The following is a 23,602-nucleotide window of genomic DNA, read 5'->3' on the forward strand; positions in this document are numbered from 1 at the left end:
GAGGGAATGGTGTGATTTTTTTTTTTTTTTGGCTGATGCTGCATAAGCTCATACACATGCTTTCTTGCATCACACGCCACTACTACTACAATCTTTTCAGTAATCTCAACATGTTCCAACTTACACGTATTGATAGATGATTGATAATACACATGAATTTTTACACTGGTTCAGAAGAAAGAGGTGGAATTATAGATGCCAGTTCTGAAGCATAGCACTCATGGAAATATCTGGATAAAGACACGACAAAAGCTGATCATATGTGTGATTGGAAGAGAAGTGAGTTTCTAAGAGTCCAAATAAGGTAAGCATCTGGAACTGGCATTTCGATAGTTGTTTTGTAACATCAAAAGAACAGAAAAATCCTTGATCCCAAAGACTGACACTAGTGAAAATGAGCTTGTTTACATATGTATTTATACTACTTGAAGGTGGCAAACTGAAAACAGTGTTTTTTGCTTCAATGATTGTTTTTAATGCAGTGTCATTAATTCTCTAAATAAAGTCTTTCAAAAATTTAGCTGCAAGTAATAAACCAATTTTTCCCATATCAACAGAATGTATAAAAGGATTAATTGTCCACTAGACTGAGAAAAAATCATTTTTCAATTTTTTTTTTTTTTTTTTTTTAATTTCAATTTCAATGATCTCAAAACTTTTGATAATAATTAAAGAAATATGTAATTTAATACGAAGCCTTTTTCTGTAGTTGTAACACAGTAAAACCATCTAAAAATCCTTAGATGGATAGCTGGATGGCTTCAGGGCAGAAGGCAGAGAGTTGTGATAAATGGTTATTCCTCAGAGTGGGGTTCCCTAAGGATCAGTATTAGGACCACTGTTGTTTATGATTTTCATAAATGGCATCGATGAAGGGATAGAGGGTGTGATGTTCAAATTTGCAGATGATGTAAAGATTGGTAGAGTAGTTAATGATCACTGCCAAGCAGAGCTTCTTCAGAGTGACCTAGATAGACTTCAGGAATGGTCAGAAAAATGGCTTTAATCCAGTGGTTTTCAATCGGGGTGGCACAACATTCCAGGGGTGCTGCGTAATTTGGGTTTAAGTTACTTTTTTGTTGTTTTGTTATTTGGTTTTTAGAAGCATTAGCAACTAAGGCCATATTGCTCCGGGGATATGCGGTGGTCATTCCTTGACCTTTCCGCATCCTCCATATTTGGTGGTCATGGGCTTAAACCCCGGTCTAATCAAGAAGCGTGTGCTATGCACTGCTGCTCCTGCCCACCTGGCTACGGAGGCACCTTAAGTTACTTAAACTTATTATTTTTTTCAATTTATATTATGTTTATTTCTTTATAAAACAGTGTATAGTATCATTTTAATTTTGTGGTGATCTATAATTGATGTTTACTTAGTATCTCTATATAAAGAATAAAATTATTATATAATGTATATATATAATTTGTATTATGAAATGTAATTTTTATAATTATATTATTATAATAACTATCATATAACACACACACACACACACACACACACACACACACACACACACACACACACACACACACACACACACACACACAGTGGACCCCGCTTTACAATGGGTTCACTATACAATCAAATCATTTTACGATGGACTCTCCATAATAAAATACCTTTCACTATATGATATGTAGTAAGTGTGGGATACTGTCATCACGTTTGCAAATTGAATTTTAATTCTATTAAACAGAGCTTAAAAAATAGGAATGAAGAGAAGATTCTGAAAATTTATTTTTGTTTTTTATATTATTTCAGTGAAGGAGAAACACATTTCACTATAATACTGTAAGGTAAAAACCCACAGAATTACAGTTATCGGTATTATTGCAAATGCAATAAGATAGAGTTTACTACCCGTTTATAATAGCCCAATAAACTGGAAAGTGCAAATTGTTTTTATTGTTTTATGGACGTGACTTCCAGAAATGTGCTTTAGAAAAATATCACAAATGCGTTCAAAATTCATTCTTATAACAAAACATAGCAATAAACGGTGAAAGTGTAGTGCATTTTAATGATTTGAGCAGTTGATTCCACTAATCAGTGATCACTGGTGCCTACTTATTTCGCTCTACAATGGCTTACAATTGTCTCCGACTGCACCACGTGGTCCTTTGTCTCAGCCAATAGCAGCATTTGTAAACGTGTTGGGCACGTGTTTTGTTTTAGTTCAAGTAATTTTTTTTGTGCTTACTTTCCATAAATTTACTGTATTGAATTCTTGAATGTACAACATTGCATAAATATGGCCCCTAAAGAGCGCAGTAAGAAGAAAATTTCAATTAAAATTAAACAAGAAATAGCGAAAAAACATGATGATGGTGCTAAAATTAGTTCATTGGTACGTGAATATGGTTTTTCACAGTCAACCATTTCTACCATAGTGAAACAAAAAGAAAACCTTAAAAAAGTTAAAGTAAGTGATGAATCTAACACAGTCCAAAAAGGCAGTGAACTGATTGTAGAAATAGAAAGGCTTTTGTTGCTGTGGATAAAGAAAAACAAATGAAGGGTGATACAGTTCCTGGACAATACATTTGTGAACATGCAAAGCAGATTTTTGAGGACTTAAAGACTAAAACACCTTCAGATAGTGATACGCGATATGGGAACTTTAAAGCCAGCAAAGGTTGGTTCGACCGTTTTACAAAAAGGTCCGATATTAAAAGTGTCATAAGGCATGGAGAGGTTTGCAGTGCTGATCAGGAAGCAGCTGAAAATTTAAGTTGGAGTTTCAAGAGCTCGTTGAGGAGGAGGATTACCGTCCTCAACAAGTCTTTAATACAGACAAAACAGGCCTCTTTTGGAAAAGGATGCTTAGGCAAACATATATCACAAAAGAAGAGGCCTTGTTTTCTGGTCATAAGCCTATGAAGGATAGGCTTACTCTGCTATTAGGGTCCAATGCCTGTGGTGATTTTAAACTTAAGCCAATGTTGGTTTACCACTCAGAAACTCCCAGAGTATTTAAATAGCAAAAGGTCATCAAAAGCAGGTTGGGTGTCTTTTGGCGGTGTAACAAGAAGGCCTGGGTGACAAGACACCTCTCCAATGAATGGGTATTTGAAGTGTTTTGTCCTTCAGTCAAAGGTTGTTTGTTTGTTATTTGGTTTTTAGGAGCATTAGCAACTAAGGCCATATTGCTCCAGGGATATGCGGTTGTCATCCCTTGACCTTTCTGCATCCTCCGTATTTAGTGGTCACGGGCTCGAACCCCAGTCTAATCAAGAAGCGTGTGCTACGCATTGCTGCTCCTGCCCACCTGGCTATGGAGACGCCTTCAGTCAAAGGTTACTTAGAAAAAAAAACAAACTTCCTTTAAAGGCACTGTTAATTTTGGATAATGCTCCAGGTCATGATCCCAAATAGCCTGATCCCTGGAGGAGCAATTTAACTTCATTACTGTAAAATTTCTCCCACCCAATACCACCCCTCTGCTTCAGCCAATGGATCAGCAAGTGATTGCCAACTTTTAAAAAATTTACACAAAGAAGATGCTTGCGAAGTGCTTTGAAGACACTTCAGGAGACAGAGCCATCACCTTAAAGGAATTCTGGAAGACCAGGTTTAACATCTTAGACTGTGTACAAATGATTGTCAGTTCTTGGAATGAAGTTTCAGCTTGGTGCCTCAATGCAGCCTGGAAGAACTTATGGCCTTCAGTCATCCATGATTTTAAAGGATTTGAAGCTGAAGGTGTTCTAGAGCAGGAAATTATCACTCTTGGTGAGTCCTTGGCTCTAAAGATTGATGCGGCAGATGTGGAGGAGTTAATTGCGGACCACGGAAGGGAGTTGACAACAGAGGAGCTCCAAGAATTAGAGCAGATGGGCAAGCATGACAGTGGAGATGAGGAACGTGACTGTGTAGCAACAACTCAAGAAATTAAGGACGTGTTTGCTGCGTGGGATATTGTGAAGAGGACCGTAAGAAAAAACCAGATATTGAAACCACTGAATTGATGACCTGCAAATTTGAAGATCAGGTTGTTAAGTTATTTCAAGAACCTTCAGAGAAAGCGCCAAAAGCAAACCACTTTGGACAGTTTTTATACCATAAGTAGCAAGAGGCAGCGATCGGAAAGAATACCAGATCCTGAAGATTTTCTTATATCTTGATGGTAAAATATTCTCTTCCAGCTGCATCACCACACCACCATTGACACAGCTTTTCCAATGTAAGTTAAATGAAAATTACGATTTTTGTTTTTTTTAATGTTTATAATTATCAATTATCATTTTAAACATTTTTTTTGAGGGGGAGGGAATAAGTAAAAATGTGTGGCACCATCAGCATTTTTTATCTTTTATCTTTTTTTTTTTAACTTGTATCATGCTCTACTGTTTATTCCGGTGTATAAGATGCACCACAATTTTAGGGAGAGTTATTTTTAGATAAAAGGTGTGTGGTATACACTGGAAAATATGGTATTCAATATTCTATATAAAACTAATACAATTTCTGTTATAAAAATCACCTTTTACAGAGATGAATAGCTTAGTTATATAGCGAAAATTTCAACTTCCGAGGACTTGGAACGAATTATCAAAAAACAGTGTGTTATTGGGTTCACATTACAATATTTTCACGATACAATGGTGTCTCCGGAACGAATTAATATCGTAAAGCAGGGGTTCACTGTATATATATATATATAATATTCTTTTACAGAGAGAGAGATACGGATCTAACAGGCAGAAAATTGAGTAGATTGAGTAGGGGTGCCGCAAAATAAAATAAATTACTTAGGAGTGCTGTTATTAAAAAAAAAGGTTGAAACCCACTGCTTTAATCCAACAAAGTGTAAGATATTGTATCTGGGGAACAGTAACCCCAAAATAACTTATACACTTAGCAGAGTTGAACCAAAGCTGGTAGTGGAGGAAAGGGACTTGCGTGTCACAACACGGTCAGACACAAAGTTCTCCGAGCATTGTAGACTGGTTGCAAGGAAGGCCTATGATGTCCTATCGATGATTTATTGAACAATTGCAAGTAGAGATAAGGATGCCATAATCCCATTATATAAGGCTATTGTTAGACCACACTTGGAATACTGTATTCAAGTATGGAGACAGCACCTAAAGAAAGACATTGAGCTCTTGAAAGGGTCCAAAGATGGGTAACTCACCTGGTGAGATTGGCAAAAGGACATCCATATGAGGAAAGACTTTGCATATGCATGCAGAGTTTGGAAACTAGGCACCTTAAAGGAAACTGAAACTGAGGTGTTCAAGACTCTGAGAGGCATAAGCAAAATGAATAAGGACGAAATTTTCTGGGTTATAAATGATTCTAGAACAAGGGGCCATAATTTCAAATTACAGGGAGAGATGTTTAGACTGGATTGTAGGAAGTTTTATTTTAGCCATCAAGTTATAAATTACTGGAATAAGTTACCTATGTGGGTGGTAGTGGCTGGCAGTTTTGGGAAATTCAAAGGTCAGCTGGACCTACGGGAGGAGGAGAACACAGGTTGTCTATTTCCTTTTCTCTTATTATTTTTTTTATTATTATTATTTTATTTTTATTCTTATTTTATTTATTTTTGTTATTTTTTATTTTATTATTATTATTATTTTTTTTGGCTGGTGCACATAAGCCACAGGCTTCCTTGCACCATGTGGCCATTGCTAATACTAACACTCAATAATGCAGAGACCACTGATATAATCTTGATTTTACAAATTCATAGTTATATGACAGTGACTCATATGAATTAAATGAGAGAAAAATGTAAGGTTTATATTTGATGAAAAAAAAAAAGGCAGGCAGGGGATTCTTACCATTCCAGTTCCATTACACTGTGGGCAGGGAATAGCTTTTGTACCAAGTTCACATCTTGTACCCCTACACTTTGGACATATGTCCACAACATTAACAACAGTTTCTTTATTTACTCCCTTTGCAGCCTCTTGGAAAGTGAGATTCATTATTACCTACAAAAACCAAATATCAATACAACAAAGAATGTATAAAATCAGAAAGTACATGAAAAAGCTTACTTTCATTCAAACTTTTTTTTCCTTTCATTTTAGTTTTCACTTTTATACATTACTAATAATAATGACATTCTCTGACAAATTATGGTATCAATACCATAACTTCTACAATGCCAGATGGAAGTGTGTTCCAATACACTTCCATCTGGCATTGTAGAAGTGGATATTTCTGACATTAATTATAGCCCAATGGCTGCTAGTTACTGTATCTTACTAATCTGCTATTAAAAATAGCAAGAGCATTTTTTTAGGCAACTCACCTCACTATCTATTGGGTTAAATGAGGGCTGTTCAATAAATTTTTTCACAATATACCTTTATTAATCATCCATATTTTGATGGTCCTTTCACAGTAGTCCCCATTTAATAAAATGCACTTACTATGTTTTTGCCACTCTTCAAAAACCTGGTGGAAGCCATTTTTGGCATGCATTTGAGAATTGCCTCTGATATCTTTACAACTTCTTCTGGTGACAGGAAATGTTTTCCTCGCAGCTCCTTCTTTAACCTTAAAAAAAATAAATAATAAATAAAATCGCGAGGTGCAGGATTAGGGCTGTAAAGCAGATGAGAAAGATATCTGACATTAATGCTGGTTCAGTAATCAATGACAGTATAAGCAATGTGAGATCTCACATTGTCTTAATGCAACATCCACCCCTGCACTGCAGTTGTGGTCATATGACACAAATTTTATCCCACAGTTCTATAGTAAAGTCCAGTAACAGTCATTATAGGGTACAACATGCTAGTAAACCATTCCTTGAATGTCAAAAAAAGATGTGACTATAACCTTTCCTGCAGAAGCCACAACTTTTGCTTTTTTGGTGTTACCGATGACGTAGACTTCCAAACAGAACTTTGTTGCTTACTCTCTGGGTCAAAATGATGAATCCATGTCTCTTCTACCATTGTCACTTTGTGCAGAATCTCACCATCTTCAGTACCCAACCATTGCAGTTCCTGACAAACCTCCATGTGAACTTGCTGTTGCTCAGGAGTGAGTGGTCTTGGAACCCAGGGTGCACAAACACGTCATATGCAAATAGTCATGGAGAATATTGTGTGCTTCCTACTGATATCCTCAACACCTCTGCTTGTTAACTTATTGTTATACCATGATCTTCTGTGGCAATTACAGAAGCAGTGTTTATAGTTTTTGTGGTGACAGCAGTGGTTGGAGCACCAGGACTACTGATTTTTGTGATTGAATCACATCCATCTTTAAACATTCTAAACCACCTGTGAGCTATGCTATATGGAAGCACAAGTTCATCATAAGCCTCTTTTAACACTTCATATGCTTCAGCTGATGTTTTCTTGAGATGGAAACAAAATTTGAGAACAGCATACTGTTCCTCATGTGTCATGCCCATTGTTACATAGGTGAAACTGAACAGGCATAAACTTGACTGACTGACAAGGTCACGCCATGCACATGTATCAACTGTGCAGTTGCTATGTGATGCAGCTTGGTTTGGTCTTAAATTCCTCAGCTCAGCCAGAAATAGCAAGCAGTATGGTTGCTGCTCATGAAAAAATTATGATCATTCTTTATTGAACAGTTCCATAGATGAAAAATTTTTATAACTCATGAGACTTGACGGGTGGGCTTTCACCCTGGGTGACTCTACTGTATGTAACATAAAGAAGAATGCTGATAAAATTTGTAGTGCTGTGATACATTCTACCTCTCTATCTGCCAAGTTAACCACATGGGTTAGAAATCCATTCGTGGAAAAGATGAAGATAATGCTCTCACTGTACATACAGCATGAGGCAAAGAAGAAAACATGCTTGAGTAACCTAGTACTTAGGAAAAAGCTCTCAAGATTTATGAGCCTCCGATGAATTTTTGTGCAAACAAATTGTGTTCTTGTGATTTATTTAATAAACAATTCTGTTTCTGAACTTAGTTGGAAGTTGAAATTGATGGAAACAGAACTTGTTATAAAAGGGAGAAACCGAAACCTTGGTCATTCTTTTGTATAGATTTTATTACTACTATTATTATTACTACTGCTACTTTATCGCCAATTGAAAGGCACAAAATCAAAAAATAAAACAATTAGGTTCAAAGTGTAATGTACATAAGTTAAATACATAACTAGATTTATCTTGATGTGAAAATATAAAATGGCATACCCATATGCAGAAATCTATTGAGGTTTACATCTAAAACACAAAAAATTATTTTTAATTATGAATTACATCATTTTCGGAGACTGTTTACACAATGCAAACATTTATAGTTTTTGTAGGTATCATGGTAGACAACATTATGGCATCATTATTCACAATCCAAAAATTCAGATAAGGTTTTCATTCTGAAATATACCAACGGCTTGCCCCCAATTTTCTGGATTGTACCATATTTATTTAGTTTAAATTTATTTTGGTTTTCACAAAGCTCCTAAAATGGAATATCAAATGTAAAAATGGAATATCATAATGCACAATACATGTCAGAAAAGCATTTTCAATGCCAAACAAATCCAGTGGAATATCGTGACAAATTGGGTCCATGGCTCTTCTTTGCGCTATATGATTGTCCACACAATGCTTAAATTGGTATTAAGCTCACATCAACTGTGATGCTATATTAACAAGAAAATATCGGTGCTGCTGTGTAAAATCAAGAACACTGATTTTACAAAACAAAATGATGTTGCACCATACTGTATATACATACAGTATAAGTTAAATACATCATCATCATGAATTTGATCCAGCTTAGGTCTTTTAAGACATGTTCCATTGTAGCTCTTGAAAGTCGTTAATCTTGCCATCATTGTCTTGACCGGCCCACATCTCTCACTCTCTTGCCTGTAGGTTTGTAGTTAAATGTTAATTTTGGGACCCAATTTGCTTCATTCTTTCTATGACTGATCCATAAGTGCTGAAACTATTTTATTCTCGTTCATATTGATACTTTCAAAAGGTAATAAATATACTGTGGGATTGCTAGTTGAATAAAAGTACAGATTTGACAGTCAAATCAGTGGTGTCAAAAATTCTTGTTCATAAGATCAAATATTTGTAAATCAAGAGATTTGTGTTATCTGTGAACATTTCATGTTTCAGCCAATTATATATACAGAAATTTAATTAAAATATTTTTTTACTGAATTAAATTACGAACAAAAAGTTATGTTGAATGAAAATAACATTACTAGAATTTTACGAGCATACAGACTTTGATTTAAAAAATCAACATTCTGAAATCGTTAATTTTTATATGTCAAACTCTGAAATGAGTAAAATTTTACTTGATTTACCTTGAGTAACTTAACATAAATATGTATGTTAATTTACTAAATTTAATGTGAAAAATACATTTGTATATGTTAAAGCCAAAGGAGTAAGTGATCATATTAATTATTATCTATGCTATTCTGAACAAAATAAAGGATTTGTTCATCCAGACATTCTTGTGTTTTAAAAAATGAAAACAAGGCTCAAGCAAGGGGAAAAAATAAATAACTACATCAAAGTGCTCAGAACGACATGTCCTTACTTTTGTATTTACAAAATATGTAAAAAATTAACTTATTATTTGTATATTTTATTATTTCTGTTTTCTTTTTAAGTATTGACTTCAATAACTAGAATTTTATATTTAAAGGCATATATTTATATTTAAATACTTGTTTAAAAATTTCAAACCTCTTTGGATGCACCAAAACCAAATCCAGATTCTGCAAAATCAAATTCTTGAAATGCTCCACGAAGTCCAAATTCTCCGAAAATTTTGCGAAACAATTCCTCTGGATTAATTGTTGACTGAAAACCTTGGAATCCTCCACCAGTGGAACCAAAATCAGGTGACCTGCCCCACTGATCATACTGTTTCCTTTTTGTTTCATCACTTAAGACCTAAAAAATAAGAATTTGCATGTGTGTATATATATAAAAATTATATTTTTAACATTTTAAATAACAAAAAATTTATTTATAAGAATAGCTGTAATGCTAGTGGCAGTGTGTTACAGGACAACTGAATCCATGGAGTATGATAAAATTCTGTTTGAACAATTTGAACATGCAAGCAAATGAAAGTGTCCTTACCTCATATAGACTGGAACTCACTGACTGGAAATATATAAAATAGCATCTTTTTTTTTTTGTGAACCAACTGGATGACTATTATTTATACCAACATATCAGAGAAAGTGCAAGGGTAACGTATACACTTGACCTGGTCCTCATTAAGGATAAAAGCAGTATCAAAAATATGAGTGCAGTAGCCAATACCTGATAGTAATCATAATTAAATAAGAATGAGCAATATCCGAAAAAATTTTTGTGGTTTAAAGAGAAATACAAGGGTTGTTCAAAAAAGAACGATCATAATTTTTTTTTCACAACATACCTTTATTAATTGTCCATATTTTGATGGTCCTTCTCAAAGTAGTCCCCATTTCATGAAATGCACTTACTATGTTTCTGCCACTCTTTAAAAATATGGTGGAAGTCATTTTTGACATGCATTTGAGAATTTCCTTCAATGTCTTTACAACTTCTGATGACTGGAAATATTTTTCTCACAGCTCCTTTAACTTTGGAAATATAAAAAATTCGCAGGGTACAAGGTCAGATGAGGAACACATTTGACATTAATGCTGGCTATGTACTTTATGACAGTATGAGTAATGTGAGATCTTGCATTGTCATGATGCCGCATCCACCTCTTCATTCAGTTGTGGTCATTTGAGACAAACATGATTCCCCAAAGTGCACAGAATAGAGAATATTCTGTAGTAAGGTCCATTAACAATCATATTACATGGCACAACATGCTGGTAAACCATTCCTTGAATGTAAAAAAAAAAAAAAAAAAAAAAAAAAAAAAGAGATGCCCATAACCTTTCTTTTTTTTGCTTTTTTTTTGGTGTTTCCGACAATGTAGAACTTCCAAACAAAGCTTTGTTGCTTACTCTCTGGGTCAAAATGATGAAGCTATGCCACATCTGCTGTTATCTCCATGTGCAGAACCATCTTTGGTAACAATCCATTGCAACTCCTGACAAACCTCCACACAAACTTGCTGTTGCTCAGGAGTGAGTGGTCTTGGAACCCAGGGTGCACAAACACGTGTCATATGCAAATGGTCACAGAGAATACCGTACGTGCTTCCTACTGATATTCTCAACATCTCTGCCAGTTGCCTTACTGTTATATGATGATCTTCTCTCACAATTACAGAAGCAGTAATTATGGTTTCTGTGCAGTGGTTGGAGTTCCAGGACTTCTGAGTTTTGTGACTAAATCATGTCTATCTTTAAACTACCTGCGAGCTATGCTATATGGAAGTGTGCAGATTCACCATAAGCCTCTTTTAGCATTTCGTATGCTTCAGCTGATGGTTTCTTGAGACAGAAACAAAATTTGAGAGCAGCATACTGTTCCTCGTGTGTCACATCCATTGTTACATAGGCTAAAATGAACAGGCATAACTTGACTGACTGACAAGATCACACCACGTGCATGAGTCAACTGCGCAGTTGCTATGTGATGCAGCTTGATTTGGTCTTAAATTTTACAGCTCAACTAGAAATACTAAACAGTATGGTTCATGAAAAATTATGATCATTCTTTAATGAACAGCCCTTGTACAAGGGGTTCAATTTTGGGAGAAGAGACAACACATACTTAGGTATTTAGTGGGTTGTAATAATTATATGTCATTGGATACAAATGGGAAACATTTCAAGGACTTATTCTGAAAGACAGAAACATTAAATCCTTTGAAAAGTGAAAATGAAGAACTGAAAATGAAAAATGTCAAAATGTATGAAATGAGAGAGCTGACAGGTTTAACTGAGCAAAAGAAAAAAAATCACATGAGACAGCTTCAGATTATCACAAGGCACCAATTCATGACAAAGGGAACAAAGGGACTGGATGCAAGTAATAATTTAGATTATATACTTAGACTTCAGTAAAGCTTATGACGCTATTCTACATGAACTGCTGTACAAATAGGAGCAGTGTGGCATTGGAGACAAGTTGCTACTATGGATAAAGGAATGGTTGTGTGTGAAGACATCATCATCATCATCATCAGTAATTCAGTCTTGTGACTGGTCAGTTCCTCTGATGACCTGCCACCATCTTTGTCTCTCCTGTGCCATTTGTTTTAGTCCCTCAAAGTTTTGAAGTCCTGCTTCATCCAACAACGTCCTGATGAAGGTCTTTTTTGGTCTACCCCTAGGACGTTTTCCCTCCATTGCATCCATAAGCAAACCACCATGTTGAATTATGTGGCCCACCCATTTTAGTCTAGTTGATCTTATCCTACATAAAATTTTCTTTTGTTCTTGGACACATCTTAATACTTCCACATTTGACACTTTTTCAGTCCATTTAATTTTTTCCATCCTGTGCCAGCACCACATCTCAAAGGCCTCAAGTCTCTCTTTGTTAGAATCCATGTCTCTTCTGCATATAGTGCCACTGACCAGATATATGTATTTATTATCTTCTTCCTAATTTCTTGTGACATCTGTGTCTTCACACAGATGTTACAGGTTATAAATGGGCACTGCTCTTCTTGGACTAATATCAGTGAAGTCCCTTGAGGGTCTACTTACTGTGTTTTCAATATTTATTAATGATATAGATGAAGGCATATCAAGCTTATTTTTCAAGTTTTCAGATGATACAAAGGTTGGCAAGGTATACCACTACAACAAACCCTAGAAAAATTGGACAGATGGATCAAGAAGTAGAAATTCAGGTTTAACATTGATTTGGATAGCAATCTCAGAATAACACACCACTTGGGTGGTACCACACTAAAGGTAGAGGAGAATGAAAAATATCTAGGACTAACTGTACAGTCCAACAAAGTTCTCTGAGAAGTGCAAAGAACTTCCACAAGCTTCTAGAAAACCTTGTGAGATTTTATCAATAATATACAGAAATTTTGCCAATGGAGACAGAGTTGATTACCCATTGTATACAGCAATGGTTAGGCCACATCTTCAGTACTGCATATAAGTGTGGACGTCTCATTTTAGGAAGGATGCAGACCTGTTGGAACAGGTACAGAGAAAAGCAACAAGAATTGATCAAGGACACAAAAGAATACTCTTACTATAAAAGGCTTTGGTTCTGCAAACTGCAGCAGTTAGAAACTAGGCATATGTAAAGGGACTTGACAGAAGTGTTTAAGGCTTTAAATAGATTGAGTAAATTAAATGCTAATAGTATCGTTACTTTTTCTTGGATAGCACACATATAAGGAGACAAAGTTATTTAAATTTAAAAAGGATGGATGTGCAAAATTCTGCTTTCAGCCAGAGAGTAAGTGACTTGGAACAAACTTCTATCTGGTGTTCTGGAAGTGGGTAGGTTGAATAAATTTAAAGAAGGGTTAGATCAATTAGTAGAGGTTGTACAGATGAAGCAGGCAGAGGTTTTTTTTGTGGCTGATGGTATAAATTTTTTTTTTTTTCCTTGCATTATTTGCCACTACTAATGCAATATTTTTTTCTAATATGTAGGAAAATTTTAAATTGGAAAGAGGATGTTAATATTCTAAAACATATACTGTCTAACAAATGCATTAGACCAGAGGCAGGTAATGTTTTATTTTTTATCCTGAAGACACTTGAAAATTATTTTATTGATGGGCAGTATAATATAAGATAAATATTTTCAAAGTTAGCATAAAAAAGTATCCAGAAAACATAGCTTTAAAAAAAAGACATACCTTTTAGAGTAATAATGACTAGAACAAAAATCAATTAGAAAAATTCATAATGGCCAGTGTTATAAGCATTTAATTTTATCTCTCATGAACTCAATAGTGTCCTAACGGCCATGCACAAATGCTTATGAATTAGAAAGTTATGCTCTACATAGCAGGAAGTTTCACTGAATGAATACAGCAGAAAGACTACAATGTGCATGGGAGCCTAATTCACTTGTGGGAAAGGAAATGTATGGCCCATGAACCACCTACATTACATTAATAAAGAAATTCTTATTAAAGTTTTGTAACTTGTAACTGCTAATTAAAACAATAAAAAATACTTGTGTATATTCCACCTTAAATGCTTACTTCATAAGCCTCAGAAACTTCTTGAAACTTCTTGGCTGCTTCAGGATCTCCTTTACTTGTGTCGGGATGATATTTCTTTGCAAGCTGAAAAGAAAGACTCCTTTACATTACTGGAATAATTGTAATGTAAAACTAACCTCTCAAAAATGATTCAGACATTCTTTTAAATGCAATAATAAAGCCACTTAGTTGGTTTCATGATAAATCAACATCTTAAGCCATACTGCACTACTTTATCACGTCTGTATGAGCATGTGTGTTCAGAGGCTTATTTATATGTTATTGGCCTGAAAAGTCTTACATCCTCCTCATGAAATCACCTAACTATAGCCCTAACAGACAAGGCCTTTAAAAATTGCTATGGTCTCTGTCAAAATTTGAATCCAGATGTCTCTGAACAAGTAAAAAGTGATTAAACCAATATATTATCATGGCAGGCTAATAATATGAGTCTAGCTGTATGTAGACAAAGAAAAATAGAAACGTCAGAAGCACCAGTATGAGGCATAAGGAGTTTATGGAGTTTCAAAGCCTATGCATGTTAAAGAAAACTAAATTAACAGTTCGGTGTTAAAATGATACAAAGAAGCAATTTTATGTAGCATCAGTCAGAAAAGAAAAAAATATGTAACATTTTTAAAAACGTGTAAAATTTTTTTATTTTTGCTTGGTTAAATACTAAAATATGTATGCTAGAGGATTAAATGAACAACTGTCTGCCCAAAGTTTCTTTAGCTGATACTCTCAAATTCATTACAGCTTGACAAAAAAAAAAAAAATTGGTCAATTGTCACATGTCTAGATCCCTTCAGTTTAAAATTGCCCATTCTTGGCATCTCAGCCCTTTTAACTCTGTTCCCTTATGGGCTCTTCTTCAGCTTCCAGAAGAATATTACCATATTAAAAGATATGGTTAAAAGAGGTGTGTTATCTTTCTTCAAACTTCTTGAAAATTAGATTCTCCATTTTTTGCTATCAGAATAAATCTGTGATTAAGCATACTTATATGAAAATCCTAAAGGGACACAGCCTATTTGCTCTCCTTTTCTAGTTCTCCATTAATTTATTTTGTCAACAAAAACTCCAAAAAGCCATCACACACTAACAATGTATTACTACTCTGGTCTGTTATATCCTCCCTAAAATCATCTACTTTTAACTTGAGTCAACACACTAAAGAAGTGTCACATTCTATTAATGATTTTTTATTAAGTAGGCTTAAGTAGAAATTATTCTCCTATCCCTAAAATAAAATTACTTCCTTCAACTGCTGAATTTTATCTAATTTTGGTGTCTTCAACCTGGTTAAATCTTTCATATACAGTACTTTTAGTTCTTCATTCTAAATTTAAATTCCAAAATATACTACATCACTTTTTTCCTACACAAAGAGACTACCTTCCCTACGTTTGAAAATTTTTCATAGATGTCTTCTCTCACACAGCATGTAAAATTTCTAGGTATCTTCCTTGATATAAAACTCACTTTCAGTTTTATACTGAAGGCTTAAAACACACAAAAAAATTTCTGGCAGCTGAAACTGGATCTAATGAAGGCCCACAAGGTCAGTGTCACTTTTAAATATATTAGCAGCAGTAGTAGTGGCATGTGATGCAAGAAAGCAAGTGAATGAGGTTATGCAGCATCAGCCAAAAAAAAAAAAAAAAAAAAATTACAAAACAATCCCCTCTAAATGTTTGTCCAGTTCCTCCTTAAATTTATTTAACCTATCAACTTCCACAACGACAGATGGAAGTTTGTTCCCGCAATTAACCACACACTGGCTAAAGGCAAAGTTCCGCACATCTATTCTACATCAGTCCATCCTCAATTTCAATTTTTGCCCCCTTAGGTTCGTAATGTGAACAAGTGGAAGAATCCCATCAGAATTCAGCGTGCTCAACCAATTCAAGGCCTTATACACCTCAATCAGATCACCTCGCAGGTACCTAGTCTCCAGCTGCTGCAATTTGCAGAACATAAGCCTCTCCTGGTAAGAGGATCCCTTCATTCCCCTAACCAATCTTGTTGCCCTTCTCTGTACATGCACAAACAAATCTACATCCTTCCTAAAATGAGGCCTCCAGACCTGCACACAGTACTCAAGGCATGGCCTGACCATTGCATTATACAGAGGGACAATCACCTCCTTTTCCCTGCTAGCAAAATTCCTGTATATCATTGACAACACACCATGTTCTGCCCTGGCAGCCTGTCTGCATTGCTCAGAAAACTTCATATCTGCTGCACAATTACTCCCATGTCTTTTTCATTTTCTACCACCTTAAGTGTAGTACCATACAGTTGGTACGTTTCTCTGGGGTTACTTCTACCCATATGCAGTACTTTGCATTTGTCAAGGTTAAACTTCAGTTGCCACTTCTTAGCCCGTCTGCCCAAATTTTGTAGATCCTGTTGCAGTAACACACTGCCATTACTGTCATTAACAACCCTGCCAACCTTTGTATCATCTGCAAACTTCGATACTAAGCCTGATATACCTTCATCAATATCATTGATAAATATACAAAACAACAGTGGACCCAACACCGAACCCTGTGGGACTCCACTAATAACATTAGTCCACGAAGAGCAGCACCCATTGATTACCACCATTTGTCTTCTCCCACTCAACCATCCTTTTATCCATTGTAGCAACTTACCCTTAATACCATTCTGCTCCACTTTGTACAGTAGTCTTCCATGCATAACAGTGTCAAAAGTTTTCCTGAAATCCAAGTATATGATATCAAAATTATTTTTTTCCTTCCAGTTCCTTTGTAACCACATCATAATAACCTATCAAATTTGTCAGACAAGACTTCCCCTTAACAAACCCATGCAGTGTCTGAATTATTGCTGCAGTCTTGTCTTAGATGATCCTGCAATGCATCTTTAACCAGTGACTCCATTATTTTACCCGGAACAGAAGTTAAACTAACTGGTCTGTAATTACTCGTGTCACCCTTCGATCCCCCTTTGTAAATTGGGGACACATTTGCACATCTCCAGTCCGTGGGGACCTCCCCTGAGTCCAAGGATGCTCTCATAATTATGGCTAAGGGTTTGCTTAGTTCCTTTGCCGCCTCCTTTAATATAACTGGATAGATCCCATCCACCCCAGGTGCCTTTCTTATGTTTAACTTCAACAATTTCTCCTCCACTTTGCTCTCAGTTATTACAAAATCATTAAGCACCCTGCTACAATTTGATAACTTTCTGGCATTTTCAAATCTTAATAACTCCTCATGTGTGAATGTACATGCAAAATACTCATTCAGTTTGTTTGCTATCTGAGCAGGATCATCAACAGTCGAACCACTGATATCAAATGGACCAATCAGATTCATCCCCTTCCTTTTAGAGTTTATATAAGTAAAGAAATTCTTGCTGTTTTTCTTAGCATCCTTTGCCAAAGATTTCTCGTAATCTGCCTTTGCCTGCCTAACCTCCTTTGTGACTTGATTACAGACTAGCTTATATATATCATAGGCTTCCGTGTCACCTGATAATTTATATGCATCCCATGCATTTTTCCTCTTTGCCAGGAGTCTCATTAGTTCATTTTTTTTTTTTTTTTTTTTTATGTAAACCCCAAACACGAGAGGTATTAGAACCTATAATACTTAGTACCGTGCTTGGGTTGCAGGTTGATAAGATGAAAGAAGATATCTGTTGATATTGGACTTGAACTTCTGTAGATTGTAATTTTCAGGAAATATGTACGAAGGCAGGTTGTTCCAGAAAATGGCAGTTGAATGAATAAATGAGGAAGATGAAAAGTTGGTTCTGTGACTTTGAAGTTGGATAGTAAATGGATGTTGGCTGGTGGCTGCACGTGTTCGGACTGTTTTGAAAGAGGAAGCAGGAATTATAGAAGCCAATTCAGAAGAACAGTGCCCATGGAAATATCTGTAGAAGAGGCATGCAGCAGAAACAGTACGTCTATGAGACAGCGAGTAGAGAGACTCTATTAGAGATGAATCATTAATTAACCTAACTGCCCTCTTCTGAATGGTATCAAGAAGCTTGAGAGAGGTTTTGGGGGAACCACCCCAGATGTGGGAACAATATTCCATGGTAGGGCAGATTTGAGATTTGTACAGAGTGAACAGCTGTTTGGAAGAAAAGTAACGCCGATAGAGAAAGAGAAAACCAAATTTTTTAGATGCAGAGGAAGCAATATTTGTAATGTGCTTGTGCCAAGAGAGATTAGAAGTCAGGGTAATCCCCAAAAGAGATATATCATTTTGCCTAGAAATTGGAGTGTCACCAAAGATAAGCATAGGAGCAGAAGAATCCTTTTTGCGAGATGTAAGACAAGACTGAGTTTCAGAAGGATTGAAATCAACTAAGTTGTCTTTGCCCCAATGGAGAATTACCTGGAGATCGGTATTTAAAGAATTGATAGTAGATATTCGAGAAGTTGAAGTTGACTGAGCAGGGCAAGGTGTCTCAAAATGGAAAGTGGAATGCAATGTACTATCATCAGCAAAATTAAGGATAGGATTTCCAGTCAATGGAAGAAGGTCATTAATATACAAGAGGAAAAGAGAGGGGGAAAGAACTGAACCCTGGGGGACACAGGCATTAGTGGAGAAGTTAGAAGACAGAGAGCCATCTACCATCACCCTCAGTGAGCAATCAGAGAGAAAATTGGATAACCAATTACAAAAAACAGATGGCAACCCATAAGATGAAAGTTTGTTTAGAAGACCTTTATGCCAAACACGATCGAAAGCCTTTGAGATATCAAGAGCAACTACTTGTGTTTCACTGAACCTTTCCATTGAATTAGTCGATAAATGGGTAACATAAGCCAGAATATCACCAGTGGATCGACATCAACGGAATCCATACTGGCGATCGTTGATCAGACGGAAGGTTTCTAGGTAGTTTAAGAGTTGGCGGTTAATGGATTTCTCCATTACTTTAGAAAGAGAGACTTTCTAAATGAGAAAACAATGAGAGACTCGCATTGTTCAGACAGTTTCTTGATTTGTTTTAATGTAGTTCATGTTCGAAAATATTTGCTTGCAGAAATATGTCACTTGTCATACATGTGGGCTAAACGTTAGAGCCGCAGTTACATGTTCAAAGAGCTGCAGGTTTTCGATCCCTGGTTGTTGCTATTTTGTTTTTTAGGAGCATTGGCAACTAAGGCCATATTTCTCCGGGGATATGCGGTGGTCATTCCCTGACCTTTCCGCATCCTCCGTATTTGGTGGTGACGGGCTCGAACCCCGGTCTAATCAAGAAGCGTGTGCTACGCACTGTTGCTCCCGCCCACCTGGCTACGGAGGCGCCTTTTTTTTCGATCCCTGGTGTACAGCATGGAGGACACAATGTTGTGGAACTGTGAATAAGAATTGAAACCAGTATAGCAACTATTGATTCCAGCATGCTAATACGTACTTGGATGGAGATCATGTATTGACTAGACATTGTATATACTGCAAAATGGGTCTAATGTGGAAATTTATTAATATGATAAAAAAAAACTTTTGAGTTATGTTGATGGCTGTAAATTGTTTTTTTAATAAATTTTGTTTTCTTCTTGTAATGAATTTATTGTCCAGGGTCTTTTGGGACACCCTCTGCCTTAGTTTTGGAAAAAGATGTCAATTTGGTTGTTACATACAGTAGACTCTCGATTTTCCGACATAGATGGTAAAAAACAAATCCCAGATAATCAATTTCCCGGTTAATCCCAAAATACAGAAGTCCCCGACATACGTAAGATATACGTTCCAGGACTTCTTACTTCGTCGAATTTTACGTAACTTGGGAATGACTAATAACATATTGCTACTATATTATTATTGACAATCTGAATTCCGCACGATACTTGTTAATGTTTAGCCATTTTCATACATCCTTATTATAATGATTCCTTAGAGATTTAACAGATGCACCATTTTGAATAATTTCAAGTTTTTGTTTAACTGAAAACACAACTCCTTTGCGTTTACCCATCATTTTCGCAATTTCTAAACAAACAAAAAAAAATTCCAACATCCCTAACATAAATAACGAAACAAAATTTGTCCTTTTGCACTGCAACGGAACACAACAATCGATGCAATGCACTAAAACAAACTAAAAATTTGGTCTCTCTCTCTTTTTTTTTTTTTTTTGAGTGGCGGGTGTGAAGACAGCGAGGATTGCAAGATAATAGGTACACTAATTTTTAAGAAAGGCACCTGGGGTGGATGGGATCTATCCAGTTATATTAAAGGAGGCAGCAAAGGAAGTAAGCAAACCCTTAGCCATAATTATGAGAGCTTCCTTGGACTCAGGGGAGGTACCCATGGACTGGAGATGTGCAAATGTGACCCCAATTCACAAAGGAGGATCAAAGGCTGACACAAGTAATTATAGACCTGTGAGTTTAACTTCTGTTCCCGGAAAATTAATGGAGGCACTGGTTAAAGAAGCACTGCAGGATCATCTAGACAAGACTTCAGTTATAGCTCGGACACAGCACTGTTTTGTTAAGGGGAAGTCTTGCCTGACCAATTTGATTGGATACTATGATGCAGTCACAAAAGAACTGGATGCAGGGAATAACTTTGATATTATATACTTGGATCTTAGAAAGGCTTTTGATACTGTTGCACATGGAAGACTGCTGCACAAATTGGAGCAGTGTGGCATTGGAGGCAAATTGCTGCTATGGATAAAGGGGTGTTTGAGGGGGAGAAGACAGAGAGTGGTAATCAACGGACACTGTCATCGTGGACTAATGTTATTAGTGGAGTCCCTCAGGGTTCAGTATTGGGTCCATTATTGTTTTCTGTATTTATAAATGATATTGATGATGGTATATCAAGCTTAATGTCCAAGTTTGCAGACGATACGAAGGTTGGCAGGGTTGTCAAGGACACTACTGACACTATGCTGCTGCAACAGGATCTGGAAAGGTTGAGCAGATGGGCTGAGAGGTGGCAAATGAAGTTTAACATTGACAAATGTAAAGTACTACATATGGGAAACAGCAACCCCAGAGCAACGTATCAACTCTGTGGTACTACACTGACAGTGGTAGAGAATGAAAAGGACCTAGGGGTGGTTGTGCAGGCAGATATGAAGTTCTCTGAGCAGTGCAGACGGGCTGCAAGAGTAGCTCATGGTGTATTGTCAATGATATATAGGAATTTTTCTAGCAGGGATAAGGAGGTGATTATTCCCTTGTATAAGGCAATGGTCAGACCACACCTAGAGTACTGTATACAGGCCTGGAGGCCTCATTTCAAGAAGGATGTAGAGCTGCTGGAACGAGTACAGAGAAGGGCAACAAGAGTAGTGAATGGAACAAAGGGGTGCTCTTACGAAGAAAGGCTTAAGTTTTGCAAACTACAGTGTCTGGAGACTAGGCACCAGCGAGGTGATCTGATAGAGGTGTATAAAGCCTTGAATGGTTTAAGCATGCTCAATGCTGATGGGATTCTCCCTCTTGCTCAGAATAATCACCCGAGAGGGCATAAATTCAAATTGAGGAAAGACAGATGTAGGATAGACGTGCAGAAATTTGCCTTTAGCCAGCGGGTGGTTGGTTGGTGGAACAGATTTCCATCCCTTGTCGTGGAAGTTGATAGCCTAAATAAGTTTAAGGCTCAGCTGGACAGGTATTTTGAACGAACAGAGGGGTGAAGTGGAAGTGGTTAATTTTTTATTTATTTATTTATTTATTTTATTTTTTTTTTTGGCTGATGCTGCATAAGCTTGCTTTCTTGCATCAAATGCCTCTACTAATGCTAATCTCCCAATGACGACTTATAATGCCGCTTGTTGCTTATTTGTGACTTGCAAAATATCTGTTTATACCTATTCTAGTTATTACTTGAATTTTTTTTGATTTCTGGTTTATTTATTTATTTATTTTTTTTAATTTTGGAGTCTTGAAGTGTCCCGGTTAATTCAATCCCAGTTAATCGGGAGTCTGCTGTATATATACAATTACACAACAAAGTCACATATGAATTCCAGAATAAAATTTTGAGACAGAAGTGATAAATAAATGATTAATAGTTGGCCAGAGTTGAAATGAAGTCAAGGGTAATAGAGTATAAGCTAGCTTTTTGGATGTCAAAGAAACTGAATATGTGATATGGATTTGGGTGTTATCAATGAAAAAAAAAATAATAATAATAAATTTTTTTGTGAGAAATAAGCCAAGATTGAATGATATTAGCATTGATGTTAATAAGGTTACAATTACCTGCAAGGTTAACACCAAATACTAAATTTTGGAATTATTTCAACATATCAAAATTCTTCTCAAAAGCCTGTGTAATTTTATTATTATTTTTTCATTAAAGCAAACAACTGAAATTGCAAGTAAGGTTTGATTTTATTGGTGAGGTAATCCCAGAATTTTTTTTTATAATAGTAGAATTCCAAAAATGGAACATTTTTAAGATTCTTACAAGACCAAACTAGTAAATTGCTAGTTTGGTCTTTTGGTATATTTTGTAATGGCGTAGTAGCAAGATTACAACTTCTGTTTAGTTCAACTTCAACTTGTTTGAACAACTTCTAGCATGGGGATTGTTGAACCTACATCACATCTTTATGTCAGCACTTAAACAGGAAAATAAAAATACATTTTTGTGAGTAAATAAAAGTTTAATGCTCTAGTTTCATACTGTATTTAATTATTGTGTCAGAATGCCCATATGAACTTAACTGGAAAAATCTCAGTAGAAGTAAATGCAGAATGCATCAGTAGCCTGCACCATTGGGTGCTGACTCTTTGCCAATTTCTCTAAATAACTAACTTTTATTTTATATACAGGGTATTTTGCCAATAAAGATACAGGAAAAAAAATCTGAAGGAAATACAGGAAGCTTGTAATTCAGAATTATGAGCAGGATTTAGATGTCGTACAGATTAAAATTAACTGCATTTTATTTTTATTTATTTATTTTTTTTTTTTTGAGGAACATCATCCATGGATAATGTTGGTTTACTTGGAAATTTTGTTGGGCAATTTCGCAATTGCTAGCTTCTTATTTCCAAATTTTAAAAAACAGCCAAGCAAGTAAAAGAATAAATAGGAATAAAATATTTAATAAAGTTAATAAATAATGAACTAATCATATAGGTAAATTGGCAAAAAGTAGGTACTCATTGCTACTGATTGAGCAAGCTACTAATGCATTCTTATTTTACTGTACTTATTTAGATTTTTATATTTATTTTGAAAATTGATGTTTTAGATTTATTGTCCAAAGATTGGGGAAAAACTCAAAATCTGGCAAACACCAAATCCTGTGGTTGCTAGTTTCCAGACATTTCTACTTATAATAATAATAATACAGGCATACCTTGGTTAACGTTACCTCTGATAACGAAGCTTCGATATAACGAAGTCGGCAATTTCAAGCCCCATTTAACATAAAAAAAATATTCCAGTTTAATCACCTGAAATCTAAACAAACTGAAGAAATTACGGAAACCTTTGGGGTTTCTCTTGGTTGGTTCGAGAAATTTAAAAAACGGGCCAGGATTGGATTCAT

At 35.7% G+C, this 23,602-nt stretch overlaps 1 protein-coding gene across 1 annotated transcript in view; it reads right to left on the reverse strand.

The window, feature by feature from the left end:
• LOC150090589 (dnaJ homolog l(2)tid, mitochondrial-like) overlaps window positions 1-23,602 on the reverse strand; it is a 98,184-nt gene that overhangs the window by 50,597 nt on the left and 23,985 nt on the right. The window contains exons 3-5 of the mRNA XM_090378952.1: window positions 14,081-14,164; window positions 9,679-9,888; window positions 5,797-5,949 (exon numbers count right to left, since the gene is read on the reverse strand). Coding sequence (XP_090235078.1) covers window positions 5,797-5,949; window positions 9,679-9,888; window positions 14,081-14,164 — 447 coding nt within the window. The remainder of the gene's footprint in view (window positions 1-5,796; window positions 5,950-9,678; window positions 9,889-14,080; window positions 14,165-23,602) is intronic.

Source organism: Mastigoproctus giganteus, chromosome 1 (genome assembly GCF_048544385.1).
Source record: "Mastigoproctus giganteus isolate SK-2022 chromosome 1, ASM4854438v1, whole genome shotgun sequence".
Taxonomy (NCBI): Eukaryota; Metazoa; Arthropoda; class Arachnida; order Uropygi; family Thelyphonidae; genus Mastigoproctus; species Mastigoproctus giganteus.